Source organism: Protopterus annectens, chromosome 2.part0 (genome assembly GCF_019279795.1).
Source record: "Protopterus annectens isolate FY-2018-M chromosome 2.part0, PAN1.0, whole genome shotgun sequence".
NCBI lineage: Eukaryota > Metazoa > Chordata > Ceratodontiformes > Protopteridae > Protopterus > Protopterus annectens.
In genome coordinates this window covers 267,664,162-267,687,328 of record NC_056728.1, presented here as the reverse complement: position 1 = coordinate 267,687,328, position 23,167 = coordinate 267,664,162, and the positions used below count along the sequence as shown (strand labels likewise).

The window sequence follows — 23,167 nt, the reverse complement described above, 5'->3', positions numbered from 1 at the left end:
TGTAGAGGCCTTTACACCTTTGGGGCCCTGTGAGATAGTTTCAGGATCAGCAGCAGGATTTTTGAATAAAAACTTGTGGGAGTCAGAAACACTGTAATATCTGTCTGGTTTACTAGGAGCCGGAGGTAGGGAATCAGGAGCCATGCTTGATTCCGAAAACACATCATCAATAATGTCTAATACAGGAGGTATAGCCAAAGGCCTATGCTGAGGAAGAAGAAAGAAATCCCTAAGCCTCTTTTTTGATTCAGAGAAATCCTGACTCTCCCAATGAAAATGTTCCCTTAAAGTATGCAGGGTTTCTCCAAAAGAATAATCCTCAGGAGGAGATGCAGATGGGATGGATTCCTCTGCATCTGCGTTCTCATAGGGTGGTATAGAAAATTCCTGATCAGAAGAGGAATCAGAAGAAATAGAAACCTGATCTGAAAATTCATAATCAGTGTTTTGCCTAGGCCTCTTAGCTGGGGGGGGGGGGACCCTGATCAAGGTAATTAAGTCCTCAGCCATTTTGATCATCTGTTTTTTAGGCACAGAGGCCTGAGCACGTGGCTCATGCATCGTTATTTTAGACTTAGAAGTTGTTTTTGTTTTTGAAGCTGGCATCGGTTTTATATAGAAATGTTGAGGCCTGAAAACACCCTCAGAAGCTGGTGCCTGCTCAGCGGCTCTGGACCCATCCGAGGGAGAGACATCCACGTGTTCAATACTCTGAGAATCTCACAGCATATCGGACTTCATATGGGTCTCGGTAGAGGCCTGCAACTCAAAAGTAGCGGGTATCAGGGGCTGCGAAAGCACCTCACTGAGTACCAGTGAACCGGCGACTGGCTTAGGAGAAGCTTCATCATCGGTTTTGGACCTTGACGGTCTGTCTCTGTCTTTTTCTTTGCGTTTGTTTGTGAACTCCGGTAGTCGGATTGCTGTCTGATGACATTTCAGGGTAATTAAATCTGGATCCAAAATATTTTGAAGCAAAAATATTCCAACGCTTAAAAGTGCATTGGTTAAACCTAGCAAAAAACCGACAGCAAGGCACATTATGATCTGGGCCTAGGCAAGGAATGCAGTACAAATGAAAATCCTTATGAGGTATTTGCTTCCCACAAGTAATGCAATTATTAACTTTTACTGACATCGGTAAGGAGCAAGAAAAAGTTCCTCAACGGGGTACTTAGCTTTAACTGAAGACTTCAGTTCTAAAATTCGAATGTGAAAATTTCAGATGTCGGCATACCGGCACTTGTGAACTGCTTCTGCTTCAGGCACCGCTCAGCAAGAGAGACTGAATAAAATGGCATTGGCTGCATATTGTATACCCCTGATGACTTGATGTCATAGAAGAGGAGACAGCAACCAGCACAGGACCCAAGACTTTGATATTCAGGCCGACTGAGGGCAACCTCCCAGCAGATTACCCAAATGTAATGACTGCAACAGTGAAACACGAAGAACATCTGGCTATGTGATATGCATATATGGTTATAGTCCTCTGTACTGTGATATGCATATACAGTTACAGTCCTCGGTACTGTGATATACGTGCCTGGTTATAATACTCAGTAGTGTGACTGACATATATAATTATAGTCCTTGGTACTGTGATGTGCGTATATATATATATATATATATATATATATATATATATATATATATATAAATATATATATATATATATATAGTTATAGGTCTCAGTACTGTGACATGCATATTTGGTTATAGTCCTCAGTACTATGATAGTCATATATTGTTATAGTCCTGGGTACTGTGATATGCATATATGGTTAATGTCCTCAGTACTAAGCTATGCACAGACAATTACAGTCCTCGGTACTGTGATATGCATATACGGTTATAGTCCTCAGTACTGTGATATGCATATAGGTTCATAGACTCATAGGTGTGTACTAGGCTAATGGCCCTGGAACCTTTATAAGCCTAGCCCATAGAAGTGCCCTGGCATCGTGCTGCTCGACGTTAGCTCCCAGTGGTTCTATCAAGTAGAGCCACTGGAGTGATCCACAGGGTGAACTTTCTATTTCCCATCCACTCATCAAGATTTCTCTTGAAGAGGGCCAGTGAGGTGCTCTGCTTGACATGTATAGGAAGTCTTTTCCAGAGCACGGGCAGTCTCTGGGTTATGAGCCTGTCCCTCCAGCATGTTCTGTTGATTGTGGTAATGAGGTTGAGGTCACTGGAGCATGTGGTGTTGAGTGATTGGCATTTCTCTAGATGTAGCATTTCTAACAGAGCTGGGTCAGACATGGCTTTGTAAGTCAAGCAAAGATTGCCTCTTAGTAGACAATATGAGACAGAGAGTAGCTGGAGTTTTTTGAGTCTGTCTGTGTAGAACATGCATTTAAGGCCTAGGATCCTCTTCTTGAAGTACTTTTATGGCCTTTCCAGCTGTTGCATGTGTCTAGTAAGGTACATGCAAAATGGGGCATTATACTCAATGACTGGCTAAAGAGGGAAGAGTAGAGAGAGATGACGACCTCTTTCTTCCTGGATGCAAAACCCTTGGTAATGAGATGTGCCACATAGAAGGACTTTCTGACCACAGTGGCAATGTGGTGGTCGAAGGAGAGGTTGCTGTCAACCTGTGTCCCCAGATCTCTTATAACACCTTCAGTATTCAATGGGCTCCCATCGATGTGGCAATTAGTGGGAACTAAGGTTTTCCCAAAGGGGAAGATGATGCATTATTTGGCATTAAGCTTAAGGCATGGTTTCGACTCCAGTCAGTGGTCTCAGTGAGGCCTTTCTGTAGGATGTCTACATCACTTGGGGAGTTAATAATGGCTCCCAGCTTGCAGTCATTTGTGAACTTGGTCAGCCAAAGACCTTCCTTGTTGGCCTGGACTTCTGAGAAGTAGATGCCAAACAGGAGAGGACCCAGGACTGATACCTGTGGGACACCACATGTGACTGGTCAGCAGTCTGACTTGGAGTCCGCTATTTTCACACTGTGGGTTATACCTGTGTTGCCAATTTGCAACCCACCTAGTGATATAGGGGTTGATACCTAGTTTGGTGAGTTTATCAATAATTTCTGAGTGGGGAATGGTATCAAAGGCCTTGGCCAGATCGAGGTAGGCTGTATGAACTGCCTTGCCCTCATCCACAGCTCTGGTGACTGACTCAAAGAAGTCAACCAGGTTGAGCAGGCATGATCTACCTTTCTCAAAACCAAACTGTGTGAGATCTAGAGTTTGGAGATTCTCTATATCCTTGTTAATTAGGTCCATGATGATGCACTCCATTGCCTTATATATCAGACTCATCAGGCTAATGGGGTGATAATTCCCAGGGTTTGTAGTCGCTCTCCCTTTATGGAGAGGGATGTCTGTAGCAGTGCACCTTTCGGTAGGGACAAAGCCTGAGGGTGAGGTTGTGATTGAACAGGGCACACAGATGTGGTGCCAGTTCACTTTGTAGTTCATGTAGAACACATCCAGGGATACTGTAGGTTCCCATGGAAGCTGTACTCTTGGCCTTGGACAATGCAGCTTTAACCTGTGCTGCAGTAATTCTGGGTGCCTGGCATTCCTCTGGTACTTTGATTGGTCCTTTGGGGGGAGAGAGGGGTAAAGTTGGCACTGAATCTGTCAGCCAGATTGTTGGCACTATCTGTTGGCTCAGTATAGGAGGTACCATTGTGCAGTAACTCAGAGCAAGCCTGGGTACTGCCGTGGAGATGCTTGATATAACTATAGAAGGCTTTGTGGTTGTTTTTAGTGTCTGCCACAATTCTGCCTTCATAGCTGGTTTTAGAGGTTTTGATGAGGGATCTCAATTTTTTTTGAGGCTAATGAGGGAGTTTTTCCAGTCTTGGAACTTCACCTTTTTCTGCAACAGTTTCTTCCTTCTGTTGTAGAGTTTATTAATGGCAGGGGACCACCAGACTGGCTTCCTTTTTTTGGAGGAGAGCGTCTTGGTTCTGTTGGGTATGGCTAGTTCCATGCATTTATATACGTGCTCGTACAGTGCATTGGTGTATGATTTGGCAGTCATGCATCTATTTTCCATTGACATAGGTGCCATGAAGTTAGCCACCTCTGTTTTTAGGAGCCCAAAGTCAGCTTTGGGGAAGTTTTTCATGATGGTTACCTTTGCGGGGGGGGGGGGGGGGGTGTGGATGAGATATGGATTTCCATGGTGATTAGTTTGTGGTCAGATCTAACCAGGGAGGAATTGGCTATTGGTGTAGAGCAACGGTTGCCCACGTTAGTAATATCCAGGTCAAGGATGTTGCTTCCTCTAGTGGGGGTAAGAATGAGCTGGTCCAGGACACTGGAATTGATGAATTCCAGGAAGTGTTGGGCCAGTCTATTGGTGCATGAGTAGTTTTCCCAGTTGATGGAGGGTTAGTTATAGTCACCTAGTATGAGAGTGTTGGGTTGGACCCTAACAGTTTTCAGGGTGCTTAGGAACGTGGTGTGAGAGTCTTGGAACATGGTTGGGGACCTATAGCAGAATCATTGTCTTACCCAATGTTAGTTGTACCTGAAGTATCTGAGATGCATTATGCATGAATATGGAGACACCACAGCCTTTGGAGCTTCAGTCCATGTTCTAGGGCTGAAAGGTGTGGAATAAGTTATAGCCTGGTAGTGCAGGGGTGCTTTCTGCTGCTTTAAACCAGGTCTCCGTTGCACCACAAATGTTGATGTTCTCCATTTTGAAGAGTGCTTATAGTCCTCAGTACTGTGATATGCATATATGGTTATAATCCTGGGTAATGTGATATACATACTATGCTATGGAACAACTTGTTACCACTCCCACAAGAGGGGAAAACATACTGGACCTGATCATCACCAACATGGGGACTCTATGCTCCAGACCAGAAGTGTATCCCTCACTTGTAAGATCAGACCATAAACTAATCTCACTGGATATTCACATCCCGACCCCACCTCCTGCCCAGAAAACCACAGTGAAAAACTTCTCTAAAGCAAATTTTACACTCCTCAAAACCAAGGTGGAATCCTTCAAAGCCCCCAGGCCTGTGGAAAATACGGCCCAGACCACAGAATCCTTTATAAACGCATTCTATGAACACCTTCAGGAATGCATGGATCATGCGATCCCAAATAAAACCAAGACCCAATCCTCCAAAGGCAGACGTCCTGTCTGGTGGACCCCAGCCATAAACAAACTATACAATAGAAGGAGGAAGCTACTAAATGATAGAGCAAAATCCCAAAAAGGGAAGGCATCACTGATCAGTATTAGCAAAAAACTATGGGCACTCATAAAATTGTCTAAGGCCAGCTTCGAGAGAAAAATTGCACAGGACACTAAGGATAATCACAAGGCTTTCTTTAGTTATGTTAGTAACCTGGGTAGTAATTCCCAGATATGCTCAGAATTAGTCCAAAATGACAAAAAATACACTGAACCCACAGACATTGCCAAGATCCTAGCTGACACCAAAAGGGCAAATATCTATCCCAGCAGACTGCTGCCCCCTCCTGACATCTCAGATGCTCAGGTAAGAGCCGCCCTCTCCAAAGCAAAAAACACAGCATCAATGGGACCAGACGGTGTCCCGGGCTGCGTCCTACATGAACTCCAAGAAGAGCTAAACCCAAACATAAAACTACTGTTCAATCTCAGCCTTACTACAGGATATGTGCCCAAAGAGTGGCGTACAGCAACAGGGGTCCCTCTCCATAAAGGTGGTGCCTCAACGGATCCTGGAAACTATCGCCCCATAAGCCTGACTAGCTTGGTCTGCAAAGCTATGGAAAGGATCATCATGGACCTCATAAATAAAGATATTGGGGACCTACAGACACTGGATCCTACCCAGTTCGGCTTTGTTAAGGGCAGATCCTGCCTCTTAAACCTGGTTGATTTCTTTGAAACAGTCACCAAGGCCATTGACGAGGGGGAGGTGGTCCACACGGCCTACCTGGACCTCACAAAAGCCTTCGATACAATACTCCACTCGGACATTATAGATAAGCTCACCCCTATGTCACTAGATGGATTGCAAACTGGCTCAAGGACAGAACCCACATGGTTAGAATTGCTGGAGCCATGTCAGACTCCAAACCAGTTACAAGTGGTGTCCCACAAAGCTCAGTCCTGGGACCTCTCTTGTTTGGTATATATTTCTCGGAGGTACAGGCCAACACAGAAGGACTGTGGCTGACCAAGTTCACAGATGACTGCAAACTGGGCGCCATAATCGACTCTCCAGCTGACATAAGCATCCTCCAAAAGGGCCTCATAGAAACAGACAACTGGTGCCATAGCCATGGCCTCAAGCTAAATGCCAAAAAGTGTATAGTCATCCCCTTTGGCAAAAACAAAGTGCCCACAAATTACCACATAGGTGGTAATCCATTAAGTACAGAAGAAGTAATTAGGGACCTGGGGACCCAAGTTGATAGCAATCTCTCATTTGACAACCACATGGCCAAAGTGGTTAGAAAAACATTTTATATAGCCCACCTAATCATGAAGGGATTCACATCTAGATCAGGGGAGGTCATCGTGCCTCTTTACTCATCCCTCATCAGGCCCATAATTGAGTACAATGCCCCTTTTGGGATGTACCTTACCAGACACCTGCAGCAACTGGAAAGACCCCAAAAGTACCTCACCAAGAGGATCAAAGGGCTCAAACAGATGCCATATGCTGCCCGGTTAAAGAAACTCCAGCTCTACTCAGTGGCATACCGCCTGTTCAGAGGCGATGTGTGCCTGACGTATAAAGCCATGTCCAACCCGGAATTAATGGACATGCTGCACCTCAGAAAATCCAAATACCATTGAGCTACGCGCTCAAGAGACTTGAACCTCAGCACTGAAATAAATAGGACATGCTGGAAGGACAGATTCATAACCCAGAGGCTCCCTTCACTCTGGAATAAAATCCCAGTCCAGGTTAGGCAGAGTCCCTCGTTGACTCTCTTCAAGAGGAATCTTGATGAGTGGATGGGAGATCGTAGGTTTACCCCGGGTATCACTTCTGTGTCACTGTTAGACAGAGGCACAGTATACTAACCTCGAAAAAGGGCATAGCAAAATAAATTTAAAATGGGTGGCGAAAGCCAAACACATTCTGGCTAGGCTTATAAATGCCCTAGGGCAGATAGCCTAGTATGAACCTATGAACCTATGAACATATATGGTTATTGTCCTCAGTACTGCGACATGCATACATGTTTACAGTCCTCTGAACTATGATATGAATATACTGTATGGTTATAGTTCTCAGTAATATGATTGCATACATGGTTATAGTCCTCGGTACTGTGATATGCATTTCTGGTTATAGTCCTCAGTACTGTGATATGCATGTGCAGTTAAAGTCCTCGGTACTGTGATATGCATGCCCAGTTAAAGTCCTCGGTACTGTGACGTACATATCTGGTTATTGTCCTCGGTACTGTGATATGCATATATGGTTATAGTCCTTGGTACTGTGATATGCATATATGGTTAAAGTCCTCGGTACTGTGATACACATATCTGGTTATAGTCCTCGGTACTATGATACACATATCTGGTTATAGTCCTCGGTACAATGATTACTCTGCCACTTTCTTAGTTTAGCTTCACTCCCAGAGGACTACTTCATGGTTGATAATTCTTTGTGTACAAAGTAATCCTCATTTTGCACAGGTATATCACAGTCTTCAGAACAAAATATACTTAGAAATGCTAAAAGCATGAAAAGAAATTACTAATCTGTGTATTGCTTTGTTGTACGATTCATACACACGTATAACACTGTTCTTTATATAATATGTTGTCTGCTTCAGCTGTTTTTTTTTTTTTTTTTTGCTTTGAATCCTATGTTTTTTTTACAATAGCATAATTGCATTATAGAAGAACTCACTACATATCTGTTGTTCCATTGTCAGTAACTTTCAGGCCTACTTGCCCTGCTGGCCAAGTTAATCAGTTTTGTCCTGCTCTTTTGTGAGTGACATTGTAACATAACGCTACACTAGAAGGGGAAACCTCCTGAATACCAGGATCTGGAGAACCTATCAGAAGAGATGGTCAAATGGCAGGCAGTTCCACCATATTTTAGTTAGGTGTTACCTTATCTACCCACCCTTCCTTGTTGTGTACAGTGTGTGTATGACACATCAATGCAGAAAGCACACAAGTGCATCTATGCAGAATCCCCTGCAGTACAAGTAATACCAGTAACATGGTATTATTAGTATTACTCTCCAGCAAAGTTGTCTACCGTTATTAGATCATCTTATTATCATCTTAAAAATATTACCCAGCTAAAGTACCTTAATCCATATTTAGACCCTGCAAAAATGGCAGATGCCCTTATACCCTCCTGTCTCAATTTGATGCTTTACTTTGGACTTTCAGAAAATGACTGTCCAGCTGCAGTAAGTGCAGAGTTATGCACTTGTGGTTTTAATTAGTACCTCATAGTCCAATCATGTTACCACTGCTGTATGGGATCTGCAAAGGCTAACTGCCACAGCAAGGTTGAGCTTTCAGCTCTTGCTTGTGACCTCTCATGCCTTCTTTGCTGTACGTCCTGACTAGATACCTCAAATTATCAGTTGTGAAGATGTTAGTTGTTCTTCTCAGACATGGCTTGAAACCTTGGGCAGCCATTAATTTACTTACTTGGCACAAGTTCTTTGGAATCAACTACCTTCCCAAGTACGGAATTATGAAACTAAGGCTTCATTTCAGAGGTCTCTTAAATCAAATCTTTATAGATGTAATGGCTGTAATATACTTACATGATAAAGATAAAGCTCATAGAATAATTTACAAAGTTGGTGGGTTCCTGTCTTTTTTGACGTTCATTCCTTCTTTTATTTTCTTCCCTTTTCTTGCTACAATTGCATTTTTTCTCTTAAACTTAACTACCAAAAGATTTAATTTATGTACAATGTACCACCTGTCACATATCCTGACATTATGGAAGCAGCAAGGATATAAACTGTCATTTTTCTTTGTAAAACTGCTTTAAATGTTTTTTTCTTTTATACTGTGACAAAGGCAGCAGACTGCAAACCATGGAATGGCAGAGAAGAGAAGCAAGCAAGATTTAGTTTCAAGTTATGAAAAATCACAATACACATTTTGAAATATTAAATTCACAAATTGCGGCTTGGAATGCTGACAATCATTAAATCATTTCCTGCGTTTCAAGAAAGTGATTTTTTTTAAGTCAGATTTGGAGAACTGAGAAACAGTGCAAAAATAAATTAAAATAAAGTAAAATGTCTATATAACACAGCAGAAACACGTGTATTAATTAAAACTGCAGCCCATATTTTATTAACTGATACTGAAAACTAGCTGTTTAAATACATGTTTTCTGCATATCTGTTTTAAGATCTTTATGTACATAATATTAAACTTCAACTGCATAAGAAATGTTGAGAGTTATTTTACTGCTATGAGTAAAGCAACACAAAGTTTAGTAGTGACGCTATGTGTTTACCAGAGAATACGAAGTAAACATTTACATCTTCATTTTTATACATACCATATCCACTTGTAACCTCAGGGAAAAATAGGTAAGTTATAAAATACTGCATCCTTACAAGTGGGTAGCAGGTAAGTCTATGAGACTGGGAAAAAAACATCACCCTCCACATGCTGAAGAATCCCATTACAACTCATGAAACACACTGGGACAAGCCAGTGTTACAGGATGTTCTTTTCTGACTACCACAAAAGCTACAGGGCATTATTTATTTCCAAGCTTGTTCCTAACTAACCTAGAATCTGTAATTTTCCGACCATATTCTTTTACTGTAAAACAAAGTGAAACTGTCAGTCAGAAGACTGTATTTTAACAGTAACAAGCAGTAGCCTTTAAAAAGGGAGTTAAAGGACTCATGTGTGGAGAAAATCTGATGGGCACAAGTTAATGAGTTAATGTTGCAGATTCATTCACACATAAGCCCATTTTCTGCTGAAACATCAGCTATTACCACAGTAACATGACTGACTTCACAAACATGTTTAATTTTTACACTGCACTCACTGTCTTATTCTTTACTTTAGTGGGGGTGACTGGACATTCCTTTACTTCCTCAGCTTTTCTTCCCACAGAACTCACAGGAAATGAGGTCGCAGTCTTGACTACATTGACATTGTGAAGGCTGCTGCTGTTGTTGTTGTTCTGGTTACCACTTAAAGTTTCCATTATTGACCTGAAAGTTCCAAAGGGACGCTTGCCTTGTTCCATCCCTTCAGTGGGAGCAAAACCTTGAGGGATTGCTCTGTCACTTCCCTTGTCTTTGCAATACTCCAGTTCAAGCTCTGCTTGTTCAGGCTGGGAAACAGGTTCTTCAAAGGTCACACGGAGTTTCAAGTTTTGGGATGCTTTACGTTTGGAAGAAGGAGACTTTAGGGCACTTTTGGGGCTGGTGGTAACTTTTTGTGTGCTGGAGCTATCACTGGGCGAAACTGCTCCAGATGAATTGTTTTGAGGACTGCTAGCCTGGTACTGGGATTCATAATCTGGATCACTGCTTTCAGATGTAGGAGAGGGACTATGTTCATCACAGGACTTAGAAGAACGAATTCCAAAAGGGAACTTGCGTCCAGTTGCAGATGTGTGTTTTTTGATCATGAGCTCTAAACTTTCAGTGCATTCAACATTTTCCACTATTGGCAGTGGTCTTGGTTTATCAACTCTTTTAACTTGAATGTTCTTCTGATCCTCAGAATTAAGGCAGTCTGAGTCTGATTCACTGAGAGATCTTTGCATAATCTGCTTCAGTCTGGCTAACTTAAGTTCTCGTTTCTCTGCAGGAATCCTCCTTATGACATTTTTAGATGATACATTAGCATTCTCCTGTTGTCCTTCTTTGAATGGTAATGTTAGTCTGTTTGGGTTGCAGACAGTCTCTGAAATTTCCTTCCCCAAAAGCTGTCGCAGTACTTTATCTGACTCTTCATTTTTCTGCTTGAGCAAATTTCGATTAACGTGCCCCGCATTGCTGACACACTGAAGTGCCTCTGTGATTTTAGCTTTCTGTAAATTCAGATCATTTGCATCAGCCGTCTTCATCTCAGTCCTGCTGGACCCAGGTGACAGAGGAGAACTAGTTAAAACATAAAAAAGAAATAAAAATCTTCACCAGTGAGCATGTAGTAAACAAATGATTTTGGATCCCCCTTGTACTTCCACTAAAATCTACATTAAAACATTACAGTGCTACCTATCATGCAAACACTTTGACTCCCCATTTAAGTATGTGAAAGTGCTACACATTTCCAGTTAGCAATGCCGCAATGCATTTTCAAATATTAGCAATTTCTTTACATCATGATTTGTTGTACATCTCAAGAAAACTGCACTGGAATAACAGCAGACCTGCATGGATGATCTGAAAATCTAAAATGCAATGTAACTCAGAAAATAGAAAAACAAGTGCCACATAAGAGGTAAATAATTTGTTTTTGTTTCCTGAACTGAAAACACTTGAGATAATATTTTACATGCATTACCAGAAGCATTACCAAGGCAATCACAATTGGGGGGGGGGGCTTGGTACCTTAGAGTATATCACTACTAATACAGTGCAGTAATGCACAGTGCCTGTACTGCAGTGTATACTATGTCCCTTCCTTCATATTCATATCAAACAAATACAATGTGAATGTCCATGAAACATATACTGACAGGGAAGGGGACAAGTTCTGTTTTCCAGCCTGGACTTGAACCTAGGTAGCAGGCTATTCCTTTATTAATAATACAGTGAATTATCACATCTTCGATCAAATTCTCAAGTGTTTGACACATAGATGCCAAGAAGTTCACTCCAACAACAAAGCGAGAGACGTGAATCTTGGCATCTATGTTGAGAAAGCATAATAAAAGGTTATGATTAGTGAGACATGATCATAATTCTCTGTAGCGCATAGAGCTTCATCTCCTTCATGTACCAACATCTCCTTCATGTACCAACAATTACAAAAAAAAAAAAAAAGAAAGAATGAATGAATGAATGAATGAATGAATGAATGAATGTATGAAAGACAGTGCATGACTGCAAAGTGCTTTTCCAGCTTTGAAAGCAGTTAAAGCACATAGCGAACAGTTAGACAGTAGCATACCTCTCAAATCCAAAAATAATGGGTGGGGCAAAGGATCAAAATCAGGTACAATTTTTTACATACTGCTCTCAGCTGGTTTTGCTTCCACATGAATTTTCAGAACAATAGGAAGTATTTAACTCTAATGTCAGGCAATACTGACTGGCTGCAATTCTCAGTGATTTACCAGAAAAAAATTACGAGGATTAGGGCAAAAATACAAGGCAAAATTAGAGGTATTCTGCAAAATTAGGGGCAGTTGAGAGGTATGGACAGCAGGCAGAAATGAAATACAAGAACTAACAGCTTTAAAAGTTGTTAGCCACTTCACAATACCCCACTTTCCATTTGTAAATGTGGCAGAGTGAAGTTCTAACAGCTTTTAAAAGCTTTTGTTCCTTCTGCCACTGTTATTTGCCAGCCATCACTGTCTGCTTTCAGTCCCCAACTCGAGCCCTGATCTTAACAGATCTTGGGTGTCCTTAACAAGCCTTTGTTAAGCATCCTTAAGCACTCTTAAGATTGGGTCTCATGCTAAAGAAGTTTAAGAAGTTTATCTTTTTCCTAATTTCAGACAATAATCATGGTTCTCCATGCCCTATAAATGCAGTTATACACATAGGATTATGATCAGGTCACCAGTCATGATAAGGTTGTTAATTTGTTGGAGAAATGAATTAAAAAAAACTCAACTCAAGAGCGCAGCTTGAGAGGTGAATCTCGAAATCCATTTCAAGAACACATTAACAAAGAGTTATGATCAGTGACCTGATCATAATTCTTTGTAATACATGGAGTATTAAAATCTACTCCTCTGTACTACAAGTTTCTCATAAAAGTGTGGAAGCATGACGTCTCAAACAGCTTTAAAAACTGTCAGACCCTTCACGCTGTTACAAAAATGGTGCCCAGAAAAAAAGTGCAGTTCTTATCAACCAGGGAATCTTCTTGGGCTAGGCTTATATAGGCTCCAGGGCTGTTAGCCTAGTACACACCTATGAACCTATGAACAGCTTTAAAAGCTGTTTGACAGTTTGCACTGACACACATTTGTTTTTTTTTTTGTATAGTACTTCAAAGTATGCAATAGCTTTCAAAGTTCTCTGGAGGTTTCACAAGACCAGAGATAATCTTCACAGGGACTCTGGGACAACATGAGCCCACTGTCATCAAGCTTTATATATAGGAACCTTAATACACCAAGCTACTTACAGCTAATTTGCTATGTACTAGACTCACCACAGCAAAGGTTATTTTTTTATTTCTCACTGTAATAACTATGCCCTATGAATTACAAAAATTAATAACTGTGTCATAGTACCATAAAAAAGAAGAAATGTATTTACAGCTTTTCTATGGGAAATAGGGGAGGGTAGCTCTACTGTAACAGTGATTACTCTCTGGAGAACCACAGTTAAGGTTAGTATACTTACACAGAACTGCACAGTTTTCCTTGGGTCTCTAACTGAAAAGCATAGCATCAAGGTAGATTCTCAAGCTATATCATTACAGGGAGGAGGACAGTTACAGGATTCCCTGAAGCACAGCCATACCAAAATTATCCCACCCTTGGACTCGAGTCCAATTTAAATTGGTTTGTGAATGCATGGACAGTAGGCTATATTGCTGCTTCTAAAACATACTGTGTAAACATATTTCTGAAATCTGCTGCTGACATTGCTATTCCCCTTGTGGAATGAGGTCTCACTGAGCTTTGAAGAGGTTTATTGTATTTACCACAGCAAAAGACCATGTATTCTAGCAACAGTTTAGAGAATGTCTGTTTACTGACAGGTTGGCCTTGTTTCCACTTTTTAAAGTTATAAAAAGTTGGCAATTTTCCCCTAAAGTCACTCATCTTATTTATTATTTCAGCTGTCTATTGACATCCAAATAAAATTGGCAGAGCTATTCATTATTTTGAAAGGGCAAACAATACTGGTAAAAGAATGAATTAATTGAAAGTCAATGCAGAAACTATTTTTGGCATGAAAGATAAATTTGTTTTCAGTGGTACCCTTTTGCTGAGGAATATGAAGTAAAGCTGATTGTACATCAGTGTTTGTAATTGAAATCCTTCTGCCATAAACAACAACCAGAAATGGTCCCTTTGAGGAAAGTTATTTCAGTTTTGCTGACTCTGCTGGCACAGAAGGAAGTAAAGTTTCCTTCTCCACCATGAAGTTCAAATCTCAGGGAGGGAAGATGTCTTTAAGGGGGCTTTAAGTGAAGAATCTTGACCTCATTGGCTGCTGTCAGTGGAATAATAACAGGCAGACAGACAGACACATTCTGCAGAAACATGAGCCTTAGTTAACAGATGAGCCAAATTCCAATCAAATAAATAGTTTAAATCCTTCAGAAATCATGACACGGGACAGTGCAAAGTATATGAATCATGTCACAGTCTATTAAATGACACCCTTATATTTCTATATGTAAGATTTTCTAAAATTAGATCTTTCGGCTAATTAAAAAAAATATTGTACTTTTAAAGAAAATCTTCAATTCTCAAGATTCTCAAAGTTTTGAGCTTGAGATATTAAACTCTACTCTCTTACTGGCCAGGAAAGACACATGCATAAGCAATGATCATTACAAAAAAGAGAGACAAGGTTCATAAGCATTGAAAATCAGGGTGTGTACTCTAGGAAGTAGCTATCAAAATTATGCTGGTCTTGCCTTCTCTTGTTTGAAAATAATGTTCTGGATTAAAGAAAAAGGAGGGCAGACATACATCAAGGTTTAGTTCCAGTAAAAGGAGAAGACTTCTATATTTCAAATTGTCTCTTTAGGCATCAGGGAACATAATATTTTTAATAAGTTATTGAGATAATTGTGTAATTTGATAAAAATTCATTGATCCAGCTTCTTTTCCTGAACCAAAGTCCTTCTCCAGCTTAATACAGCTGATAATTTTGTAGGCCTGTTTCACAAGTTGCTGAAATATGGAGATTGTGCCTCACAGACCATTCCCAATCTCAGCTGCTTCTTTGAAAAATTCAGAAGATTTGGTTTCCCCTTTGCTTGTTTAAAAAGCAGATCACAACAGTGTAATCTGTGTAGACGTGCAGGTGTCTTGACTCCAAGATGCTCTGGAAGGTTGCTGTCAAACTGTATACTGCCTTCACATCCTTCACAAATGTGAAAAGATGTAACTTTGTTTAGGTCATCTACCATTTGGATGGTGGAGGTAATGTCCTAAGGATAGATTGCCCACATCTTCTGCCTCAGGTATTCCATCTATACGTCCCATGTTATAGGAGTCATCATATCCACAGAATCTGTAGATTGGTTACAGATAGTTCTAAAATGCCACTCATAAGCAATGCTGATTAAGAAACCAGGAGAATGCAAAAACACATTTTGCTCTCAGAAAAGTACAGTTGTGTACGCTTACCATAAATGTACATGTTTGAGTGTAGTCACTATTGCAGTCCTTACAAAATGGGTTATCCGGCTCCCAGTCAACCACAGTCGGCCAGAATACCAACGTCCTTGGTATAGGACGTCGACTGCTTTTGGTTTAGGCCTAACTTCAGGACGTCAGGTACAAAAGAAGGCAGCCGATGCCATTTCCTCAGTTTTTCTTACCTTAACTGTCAGGAGCCCCCAAAAAAAGGTTAGACCAGGAAAATAAAATCCAGTCTGTGCCCTAGGAAAAAAGGGGGGATGGAAGGGGAGGAAACCAGGACTGCAACAGTAAATACACTCGAACATCTACATTTGTGGTAAGTGTACACAACTGTATTATGTTCATTGTGTTTCACTGTTGCAGTCCTTACAAAATGGGTTGATTCCCAAAGCCCAGGAAAAAAAAAACAAAAGGGAGGAGGAACATCCACTGTTTAAGGGTTGGAAAGGATACCCTGCAACACTGCAGTGGCAAAGCCAGCCCTGGACTTAGAAAACAAGGGTAAATTGTAATGTTTAGTGAAAGTGTGGACAGAAGTCCATGTAGCTGCTTCCAGTATGTCTCTAGTAAGTACACTGCTGCTGAGGTAGAGGCTGCCCTAGTAGAATGGGTCCTAATACTCTGAGGAGGAACCTTGCCATGCTGTAAGTAACAAAAGTGAATACAATGAGCAATCCACTTAGAAATGGTCTGTTTAGAAATAGCTTTGCCCTGAGCTCCAGGAGCAAAACTGACCAACAACTGATCCGACTTTCGAAAGATTTAGTCCTGTCCAGGTAAAATCTAAGCTGTCTATGCACATCCAGGGAATGCAGTAACCTTTCCCCTTTATTCTGAGGATTAGGAAAGAAGGTAGGCAGGTGGATAGACTGGTTAAGAGTTAGGCTAGAAACCACCTTAGGCATAAAGGAGGGATTAGTTTGAAGAGAAACCCGATCCACATGGAAGATGATAAAAGGCTCTAATGCCATTAAGGCCTCCAGCTCAGAAACTCTCCCAGCTGAAGTAATAGCCAAAAGAAAGGCAGTATTCCAGGAGAAAACTTCAGGTCTGCTGAGGCAGCTGGTGCAAAAGGAGGCAGAGTAAGTTTCTCAAGTACAAAATTGAGATCCCAAGCAGGAGTAGGTGCCCTTCTGGGAGGCTTTAAATTGCTAGCTCCCCTGAGGAACTGTTTCATCAAGGGATGAGAAACAATGGGATGCTCAAAGGAACAATGCGCAGAAACAGCTGAAGCATGGATTTTGATAGAAGAAAAGGAAAGTCCACCATTAAGCAAGCCTGCCAGATAGTCAAGAATAAGAGGAACAGTAGGTTGAGAAGGGTCTTCCCCTATAGTCTGCATCAAAATGGAGAATCTTTTCCACTTATCTGCATAAGATTTCCTAGTGCTAGACTTCCTGGCCTCACGAAGGACCTCAACCACTTGTTGGGAAAGGTTTAAATTATGAGCCAAGCTGCCAACTGCAGAGTCTGAAGATGAGGATGCAGAATGTTTCCCCCCTCCTGAACCAAGAGATCTGGTATCAGGGGATGATGCCAAGGCTGAGAATGAGAGAGACTGCAAAGTAGTGGATACCAATGTTGTCTGGGCCAGTCTGGAGCTATGATGATGGCCCTTGGTTTTTCGTCCCTTAACAGCACTTTGGGAAGAAGAGGCAGAGGAGGGAATGCATAGATCGGGGGCTGTGTCCAGGGGAAGGACAGAGCATCCACCTTGCAGGCTTTGCCGTGATGATCCCTGGTGCAAAAGGTTGGAAGAAGGTGGTTGGTTGGAGATGAGAAGAGATCCACCTGGGAAGTGCCCCAATGCTGAATGATGCGATAGAAGATGGTCTTGTTTAGTTTCCACTCGTGAGGATCCAGGACCTGCCTGCTCAACCGGTTTGCCAAGGTGTTGAGCCTTCCTGGAAGAAACTGAACTGTCAGATGAATGCCCATGGAAGCTGCTATGGACCATAGTATCATGCTTTGTCTGCACAGGGGGTAAGAGTGTGTCCCTCTCTGCTTGTTGATGTACCACATGATTGTGGTGTTGTCTGTCCTGACCAGAAGAGTACCAGGAGAGAGAAGATGTTTGAAAGCCATTAAGGCCTGCTGGACTGCCATCAGTTCCTTCAGATTTATGTGCAAATGAACCTGTTGAGAGTTCCAAATCTCCTGAATGCATCTGCCCTCTAGATGTGCTCCCCAAGCGTAGTCCGAGGCATCTGTGGTGAGAGTCTGGCTGGCAGGAGGTGGATAGAAAGGCAGGCCTTTGTTCTGTGCACAGGCCGTCACCCACCAAAGGAACTCCATCTGCAGGCAGTGAATCAGAGGAAGTATCAAGTCCAAATCCTGAGTGTGTTGACACCAAAGGTTTTTGAGGTACCATTGTATTTTCCTCATATGCAGTCTGGCATATGGAATCATCAGAATACATGAAGCCATGAATCCCAGGGCTTGCAGGAATTGCCTTGCAGAGAGCTGGGTCATGCTTGCCAAATTTTTGAAGTAATTCAAAAGATCCATTTGTTTTTCTTGAGGGAGGAATACCATCTGGGCGGCTGTGTTCAGGCTCGCTCCCAGGAATACAATCTCCCTGGTGGGTACAAATTTTGACTTCTTTTCGTTGATGGTGTAGCCCAAAGAGGTGAGAAGGTTCTTTACAAAGTTCAAATCGTTTAGAAGTTGCTCTGGAGAGTTTGCCTGAATAAGACAATCATCCAAGTAAGGGTATATTTGACTGTTTCTTTGCCTGCAAAAAGCAATGACTGGAGCCAGGCATTTGGTAAAAACTCTGGGAGCATTAGATAAGCCAAAGGGCAGTGCAGAGAACTGGAAGTGCCTGTTCCCTGCCCTGAAGCGAAGGAACTGCCTGCAGCTTTCCCTTATTGGGATGTGCAGATAAGCTTCTTTGAGATTCAAAGTCACCAGCCAGGAATCCTTGGCCAGCATTGGCAGTAACTGCTGAAGAGTGAGCATTTTGAATTTGGGAATAACCAGAAAAGTGTTTAGAATGGACAAATACAGAATAGGGTGCCAGGTGCACCCTTTTTTGGGAACCAGGAAAAGCCTTGAGTAGAAACCCTGGCCTATCTGTAGTGCAGGAACTGGCTCTATTACTCCCAGGTTTAGTAAAGAAGAAACTTGTTTTTCTGCTTCTGCCATGAATTTGGGAGGATATCTGGGTATCCTTGGTGGACGGGGAAGGTGAGAAAGGAGAACTTGTAGCCTTGGGATACTATTTTGAGCACCCATTTGTCATCTGTGATGGTGAACCAGACATTGGCAAACATGGCTAACCTTCCCCCCAAAGGAAACCCTGAGCCCGCAGAGGCAGGCAGGGGAAGGCCGGAGTCATTGGGAATGCTTGCTTTGGGAAGTTTTCTTAGAATTCCCCGATTTAGAAGAGGAAGCCTGTCAGTGCTTAGCCTTTTGAGGGGTGGAAGTCTGTCTCCTAGAAGACCTGTAACCCCTAGACCTAATGCGATTCTGTTTACTAGGGTCAGGAAAAGTCCAATTCTTAGAAGGGTAATGTCTACTAAAATGAGAAGGCTGACCTTGCAGAAAGTCCTTAACAGTTTTCATAGATGTGGCCTTATCCTCCAACTTTTTCAACACCTCTTCTGCTTTGCTACCAAAATGATTGTCCTTGTGCAAAGGCACATCCAGTAATTTAGATGTGACAGGTTCAGAAAGGGGCTGTTCCCTGAGCCAGGCATGTCTTCTAATGACAGAACCAGTGGCTGCTGCCCTGCAAGAAGCCTCCAAAGCATCTAAACCACAGTGTAGAGAATGTTTAGAGACAAGAGTGGCAGAATTCAATAAATCATGCAAGTCCTTACTCTCCATCAGGGAAGGAACACCAGCAATTTTAGCCTTAATAGCCTCCAAAGTATGCTGATACTTAAGCATATGAAAAAGACAAATAACTGACCTAATAGCCAGGGTGGAAGAAGTATAAACCGTCCCATCTATTCAAGGCCCTAGATTCCCTGTCAGAAGGAACAGGATTTTTAGCAACCGTGGCTTTAACACCCTTAGGGCCATGAGAAATAATCTCTGGATCAGCAGTAGGATTCTTGAAAAGGAATTGATGAGAATCAGGAACTCTATAATACCTGTCAGGCTTTCTGGGAGCAGGAAGAACAGAATTAGGAGTAGATTTTTGGCAGGATGGCCTGCTAGAAAGCCGGAGGGACTCGAAAGGTCTAGCCACTGCAAAAGTCTGAATCAAAGTCATCGGTCTGGATCTGCTCTCCAGGCAGAGACAAGAGGCCTCAGAAGCTGACGCTTGCTTAGCGGCTCCGGATCCATCAGAGGTGGCGACTGGCAGAGGGTCAGAAGATGAAGTGGAAGCCTGCGGTATGGAGGACTCAGAAATAGACTCCGCAACCTGCTGCTGAACATCCATGGACTGCAGGGGCAAAGAAAGCATCTCATTGACTACTGCTGGGCTGACAACCAACTTAACAGGGACGTCGTTGGCTAATTTGACCTGAAGCCTGTCGTGGTCCTTATCCTTGCGCATCTTAGGAACATCTGAAGTCGGGAGACTAGAAGACGCCATACTGACGAACTTAGGCCAAACTCTGAAATGCTTGAACAAGATCTTAGCTCTACGGCGTATGGTATGCGGGTTGAAAGAAGCACAGAGAACACAATTAGGGACGCTGTGCTCAAGGTCCAAACAAGTAATACAATAGGAGTGAAAATCACTGTGTGGAATCTGTTTTCCACAGGCAAGACAGTTATTAACTTTCTCTGACATTCGTTAAAGGAAGAAAAGAGGGTCCCCAACAGGGTACTTATCTGAGGATGTCTTCAACTAAGCAGTCGGAATACAAAAAGAAGGTACTCGGCTGACCGGCACTCATGCAAAATGCGTCTGCTTCGGGCTTCGTGGCAAGAAGGACTGAGGAAATAGCGTCGGCTGCCTTCTTTTGTACCTGATGTCAGGCCTAAACCAAAGGCAGCCAACATCATATACCAAGGACTTTGGTATTCTGGCCGACTGTGGGCTACCGGGAGCTGGATAACCCATTTTGTAAGGACTGCAACAGTGAAACACGATGACCATCTATCTTGGTGTGATGGCTTGCTGCTGACAGAACTATAATAGGACAGCTGATCTCTTGTCCAGAGTTAAAAAGGCATATTATCACCAAACCTATGAAAGTCCCTAGGAAATATATGGTTGCTAAGGGAGTCAGAAAGGATTTAATGTAGTTTACTGTTATTCTTAGAAAGTGCAGCAATGTAATAATTTGAGTGATGTGTTGTTCTTAGGTTGGGGATTACTAAGCTAATGGCTTAACAACCCTTACAAGCCTAGCCTATATAACCCAATTTTACCCAATATATGGCCCCAAGGGTAAAGAGGATGACATAGATTTGTGGGGTCTATATCATTTCATTGAAAACTCATTTAATTGAAGCTTAAATCATTGACACATATTCACTGAAAGCTCACTTCACTGAAAGCTCACTTCACTGAAAACCCATTTCACTGAAACTCATTTAGTTGAAAGGTATATATGGCCTTTTCCCCACTGTTGTGTGATCCTGGAGTTAGTATATAAAGTAAGGGGGGTGTGGGGGGCATAACCCCCCACATATTGTAAATATTTTAAAGCATATAGATGGATACTTACAAGTGTAATGAATAAATTATTCCAGAAGACAACATATAACCAATTTATGTGTGGGGGGTTTCGCCCCCACCTCCCCCGAATGTGGGGGGCTGAAAGTGCAACGCATGAAAAGTGTACTGTATTTCTTCAATATTTTTTTGCCGGTTGCTTGAGAGTGCTGGTTGATTGAGCTCCGGTTAACTGGGAGTTTACCATATCTACATCATTGAGGGATTCAATGATTGCCTCCAGCTTGTAGTTGTCGGCAAACTTTGTCATCTGGAGGCCTTCCACATTAGTCTTAATTTCAGAGAAGTATATTCCGAATAGGAGTGGTTCCAGCACTGAGCCTTGTGGCACACAACTAGTAAATGGCCTCTTGCTGGATCTGGATTCACTCACTTTAACCACATGTGCCATGTCCCTGAACCAAATGGCTATCCAGTTTTGTCCCTGAGTTTATAACACCTGAGTGAAGAATTGTATCAAATGCCTTGGACAGGTTGAGGTAGGTGGTATGTAAGTGTTTTACTATCATCCTTGGCCTTAGTGACTTTCTCAAAGAAATCCACCAGATTCAATAGGCATGACCTGCACTTGACAAGGCCGAAATGGGTTGGATCCAGTGTTTGGAGATTTTCTTTGTCATTATTTATCAGATCCATGATTATTCTTTACATGGCCTTACATATAATACTGTTCAGACTTATACATATGCAATTTCCTGGCATTGCTTCAATAGTTTCATTGTTTTCCACCACTAAACAGTTATTTAGATAAGGCAAAACTGTTATGCTTTGCTTGTTGAGGTGAACAAATATTGGAGCTAAACAAATCATAAATCCTCTGGACAGCTGTGGATAGCACAAACCACAGAGATGAAAACTGAAAATGACATGCTATCTGGAATCTGCGATATTTTTAGTGAGAAGATGTCACTGCAATATTGTATGTGATGACACACATCCTCTAAGTCTAGTGTAGTCATATAACAGTTCTGACTTATGAAATAGTAACCAGCTTTCAGAAGCAAAACTCTAAATGTCTTCGTATTTACAAAACTGTTCAAATCTGACATGTCTAGAATTGCTCTCTAGGTGCTGACCTTTTGGTCACCAGAGATACTCTGGAATAAAGACCAAACACTCCTATTTTTGGCAGGATCTCTCTGAAAAGCATTTTTTGTTATACGTTGATCCATAACTTGAAAGATGAAATGAACTCAATATGACACAGAGTGTGGGGCTAACTGTTCCTGTGGTTTCTGAACAAATCCTAGGGCATGACTGTGATGAACTGTCTGCAGCACCCATTTGTCTGTGGTTAAGTGAAAGATGACTACATCTTGCCTCCTCAGGGTACAGGGGAAGACAGAGAATTTGAACAGGAGGAAATAGTTGTAATTTTTTTCTTTGTTTTTTTGTTCCTCCTCCTCTGACATTCGTATAACCTGTGTGGCACCCGGGTACCTGTCCATACCAGAACTACCAGCGGTCTTTTTGCCCCCCAAGACATTCCAATCTGGCAGAAGCACAACTGGTTCAATTACTGTCCTAGGCCAGAGCTATAAACAAGCACCCCACTCCCTCAGCTCTTCAAGTGAAGAGCGAAAAAAAAAAAAAAAGGCATTTCACTGTAATAAGCCATAAGTGATTGGCTTATTACAGTTATTATCCACCCCAACAAAAAAAGGATGTTCCTTCTACTGGCACATCAACCATTTGGCCAAATGCATGACATCACCCCTTCCCTCCAGCCCCAGCCATTCAGTTCCTGTTTCTGTGCCCTGCCCCCAACATTACTTCAACATAGTTTATTAAAAAAAAAAAGAGTACTTCTGCATGCTACAGTTTATACGTGCTTGCATGGAGCACTTCAGCAAAAATGTTGTATTTGAAAACAACAAAAAAAATTATTTTTAAACTGTAGCAAACTGCTTGATACATATGTAAAGAACATTTGCTACAGTTTATACCCTGCCTGCACAGAGCGCTACAGAGCTCATGTTTTAATTAAAAAAAAAATATTTTTAAAATGTAGCAAACAGTTCATACAGTTTATACCCTGCCTGCATGGAGTG

The 23,167-nt window shown here is 41.9% G+C and overlaps 1 protein-coding gene across 9 annotated transcripts in view; it reads right to left on the bottom strand.

Annotated features, from left to right (window-relative positions):
- Positions 1–23,167, bottom strand: part of LOC122793060 (synuclein alpha interacting protein) — a 2,145,219-nt gene that overhangs the window by 164,334 nt on the left and 1,957,718 nt on the right. For all 9 annotated transcript variants that reach the window (XM_044060745.1, XM_044060746.1, XM_044060744.1 and 6 more), the window contains one exon: positions 10,001–11,066. In XM_044060745.1, coding sequence (XP_043916680.1) covers positions 10,001–11,066 — 1,066 coding nt within the window. The remainder of the gene's footprint in view (positions 1–10,000; positions 11,067–23,167) is intronic.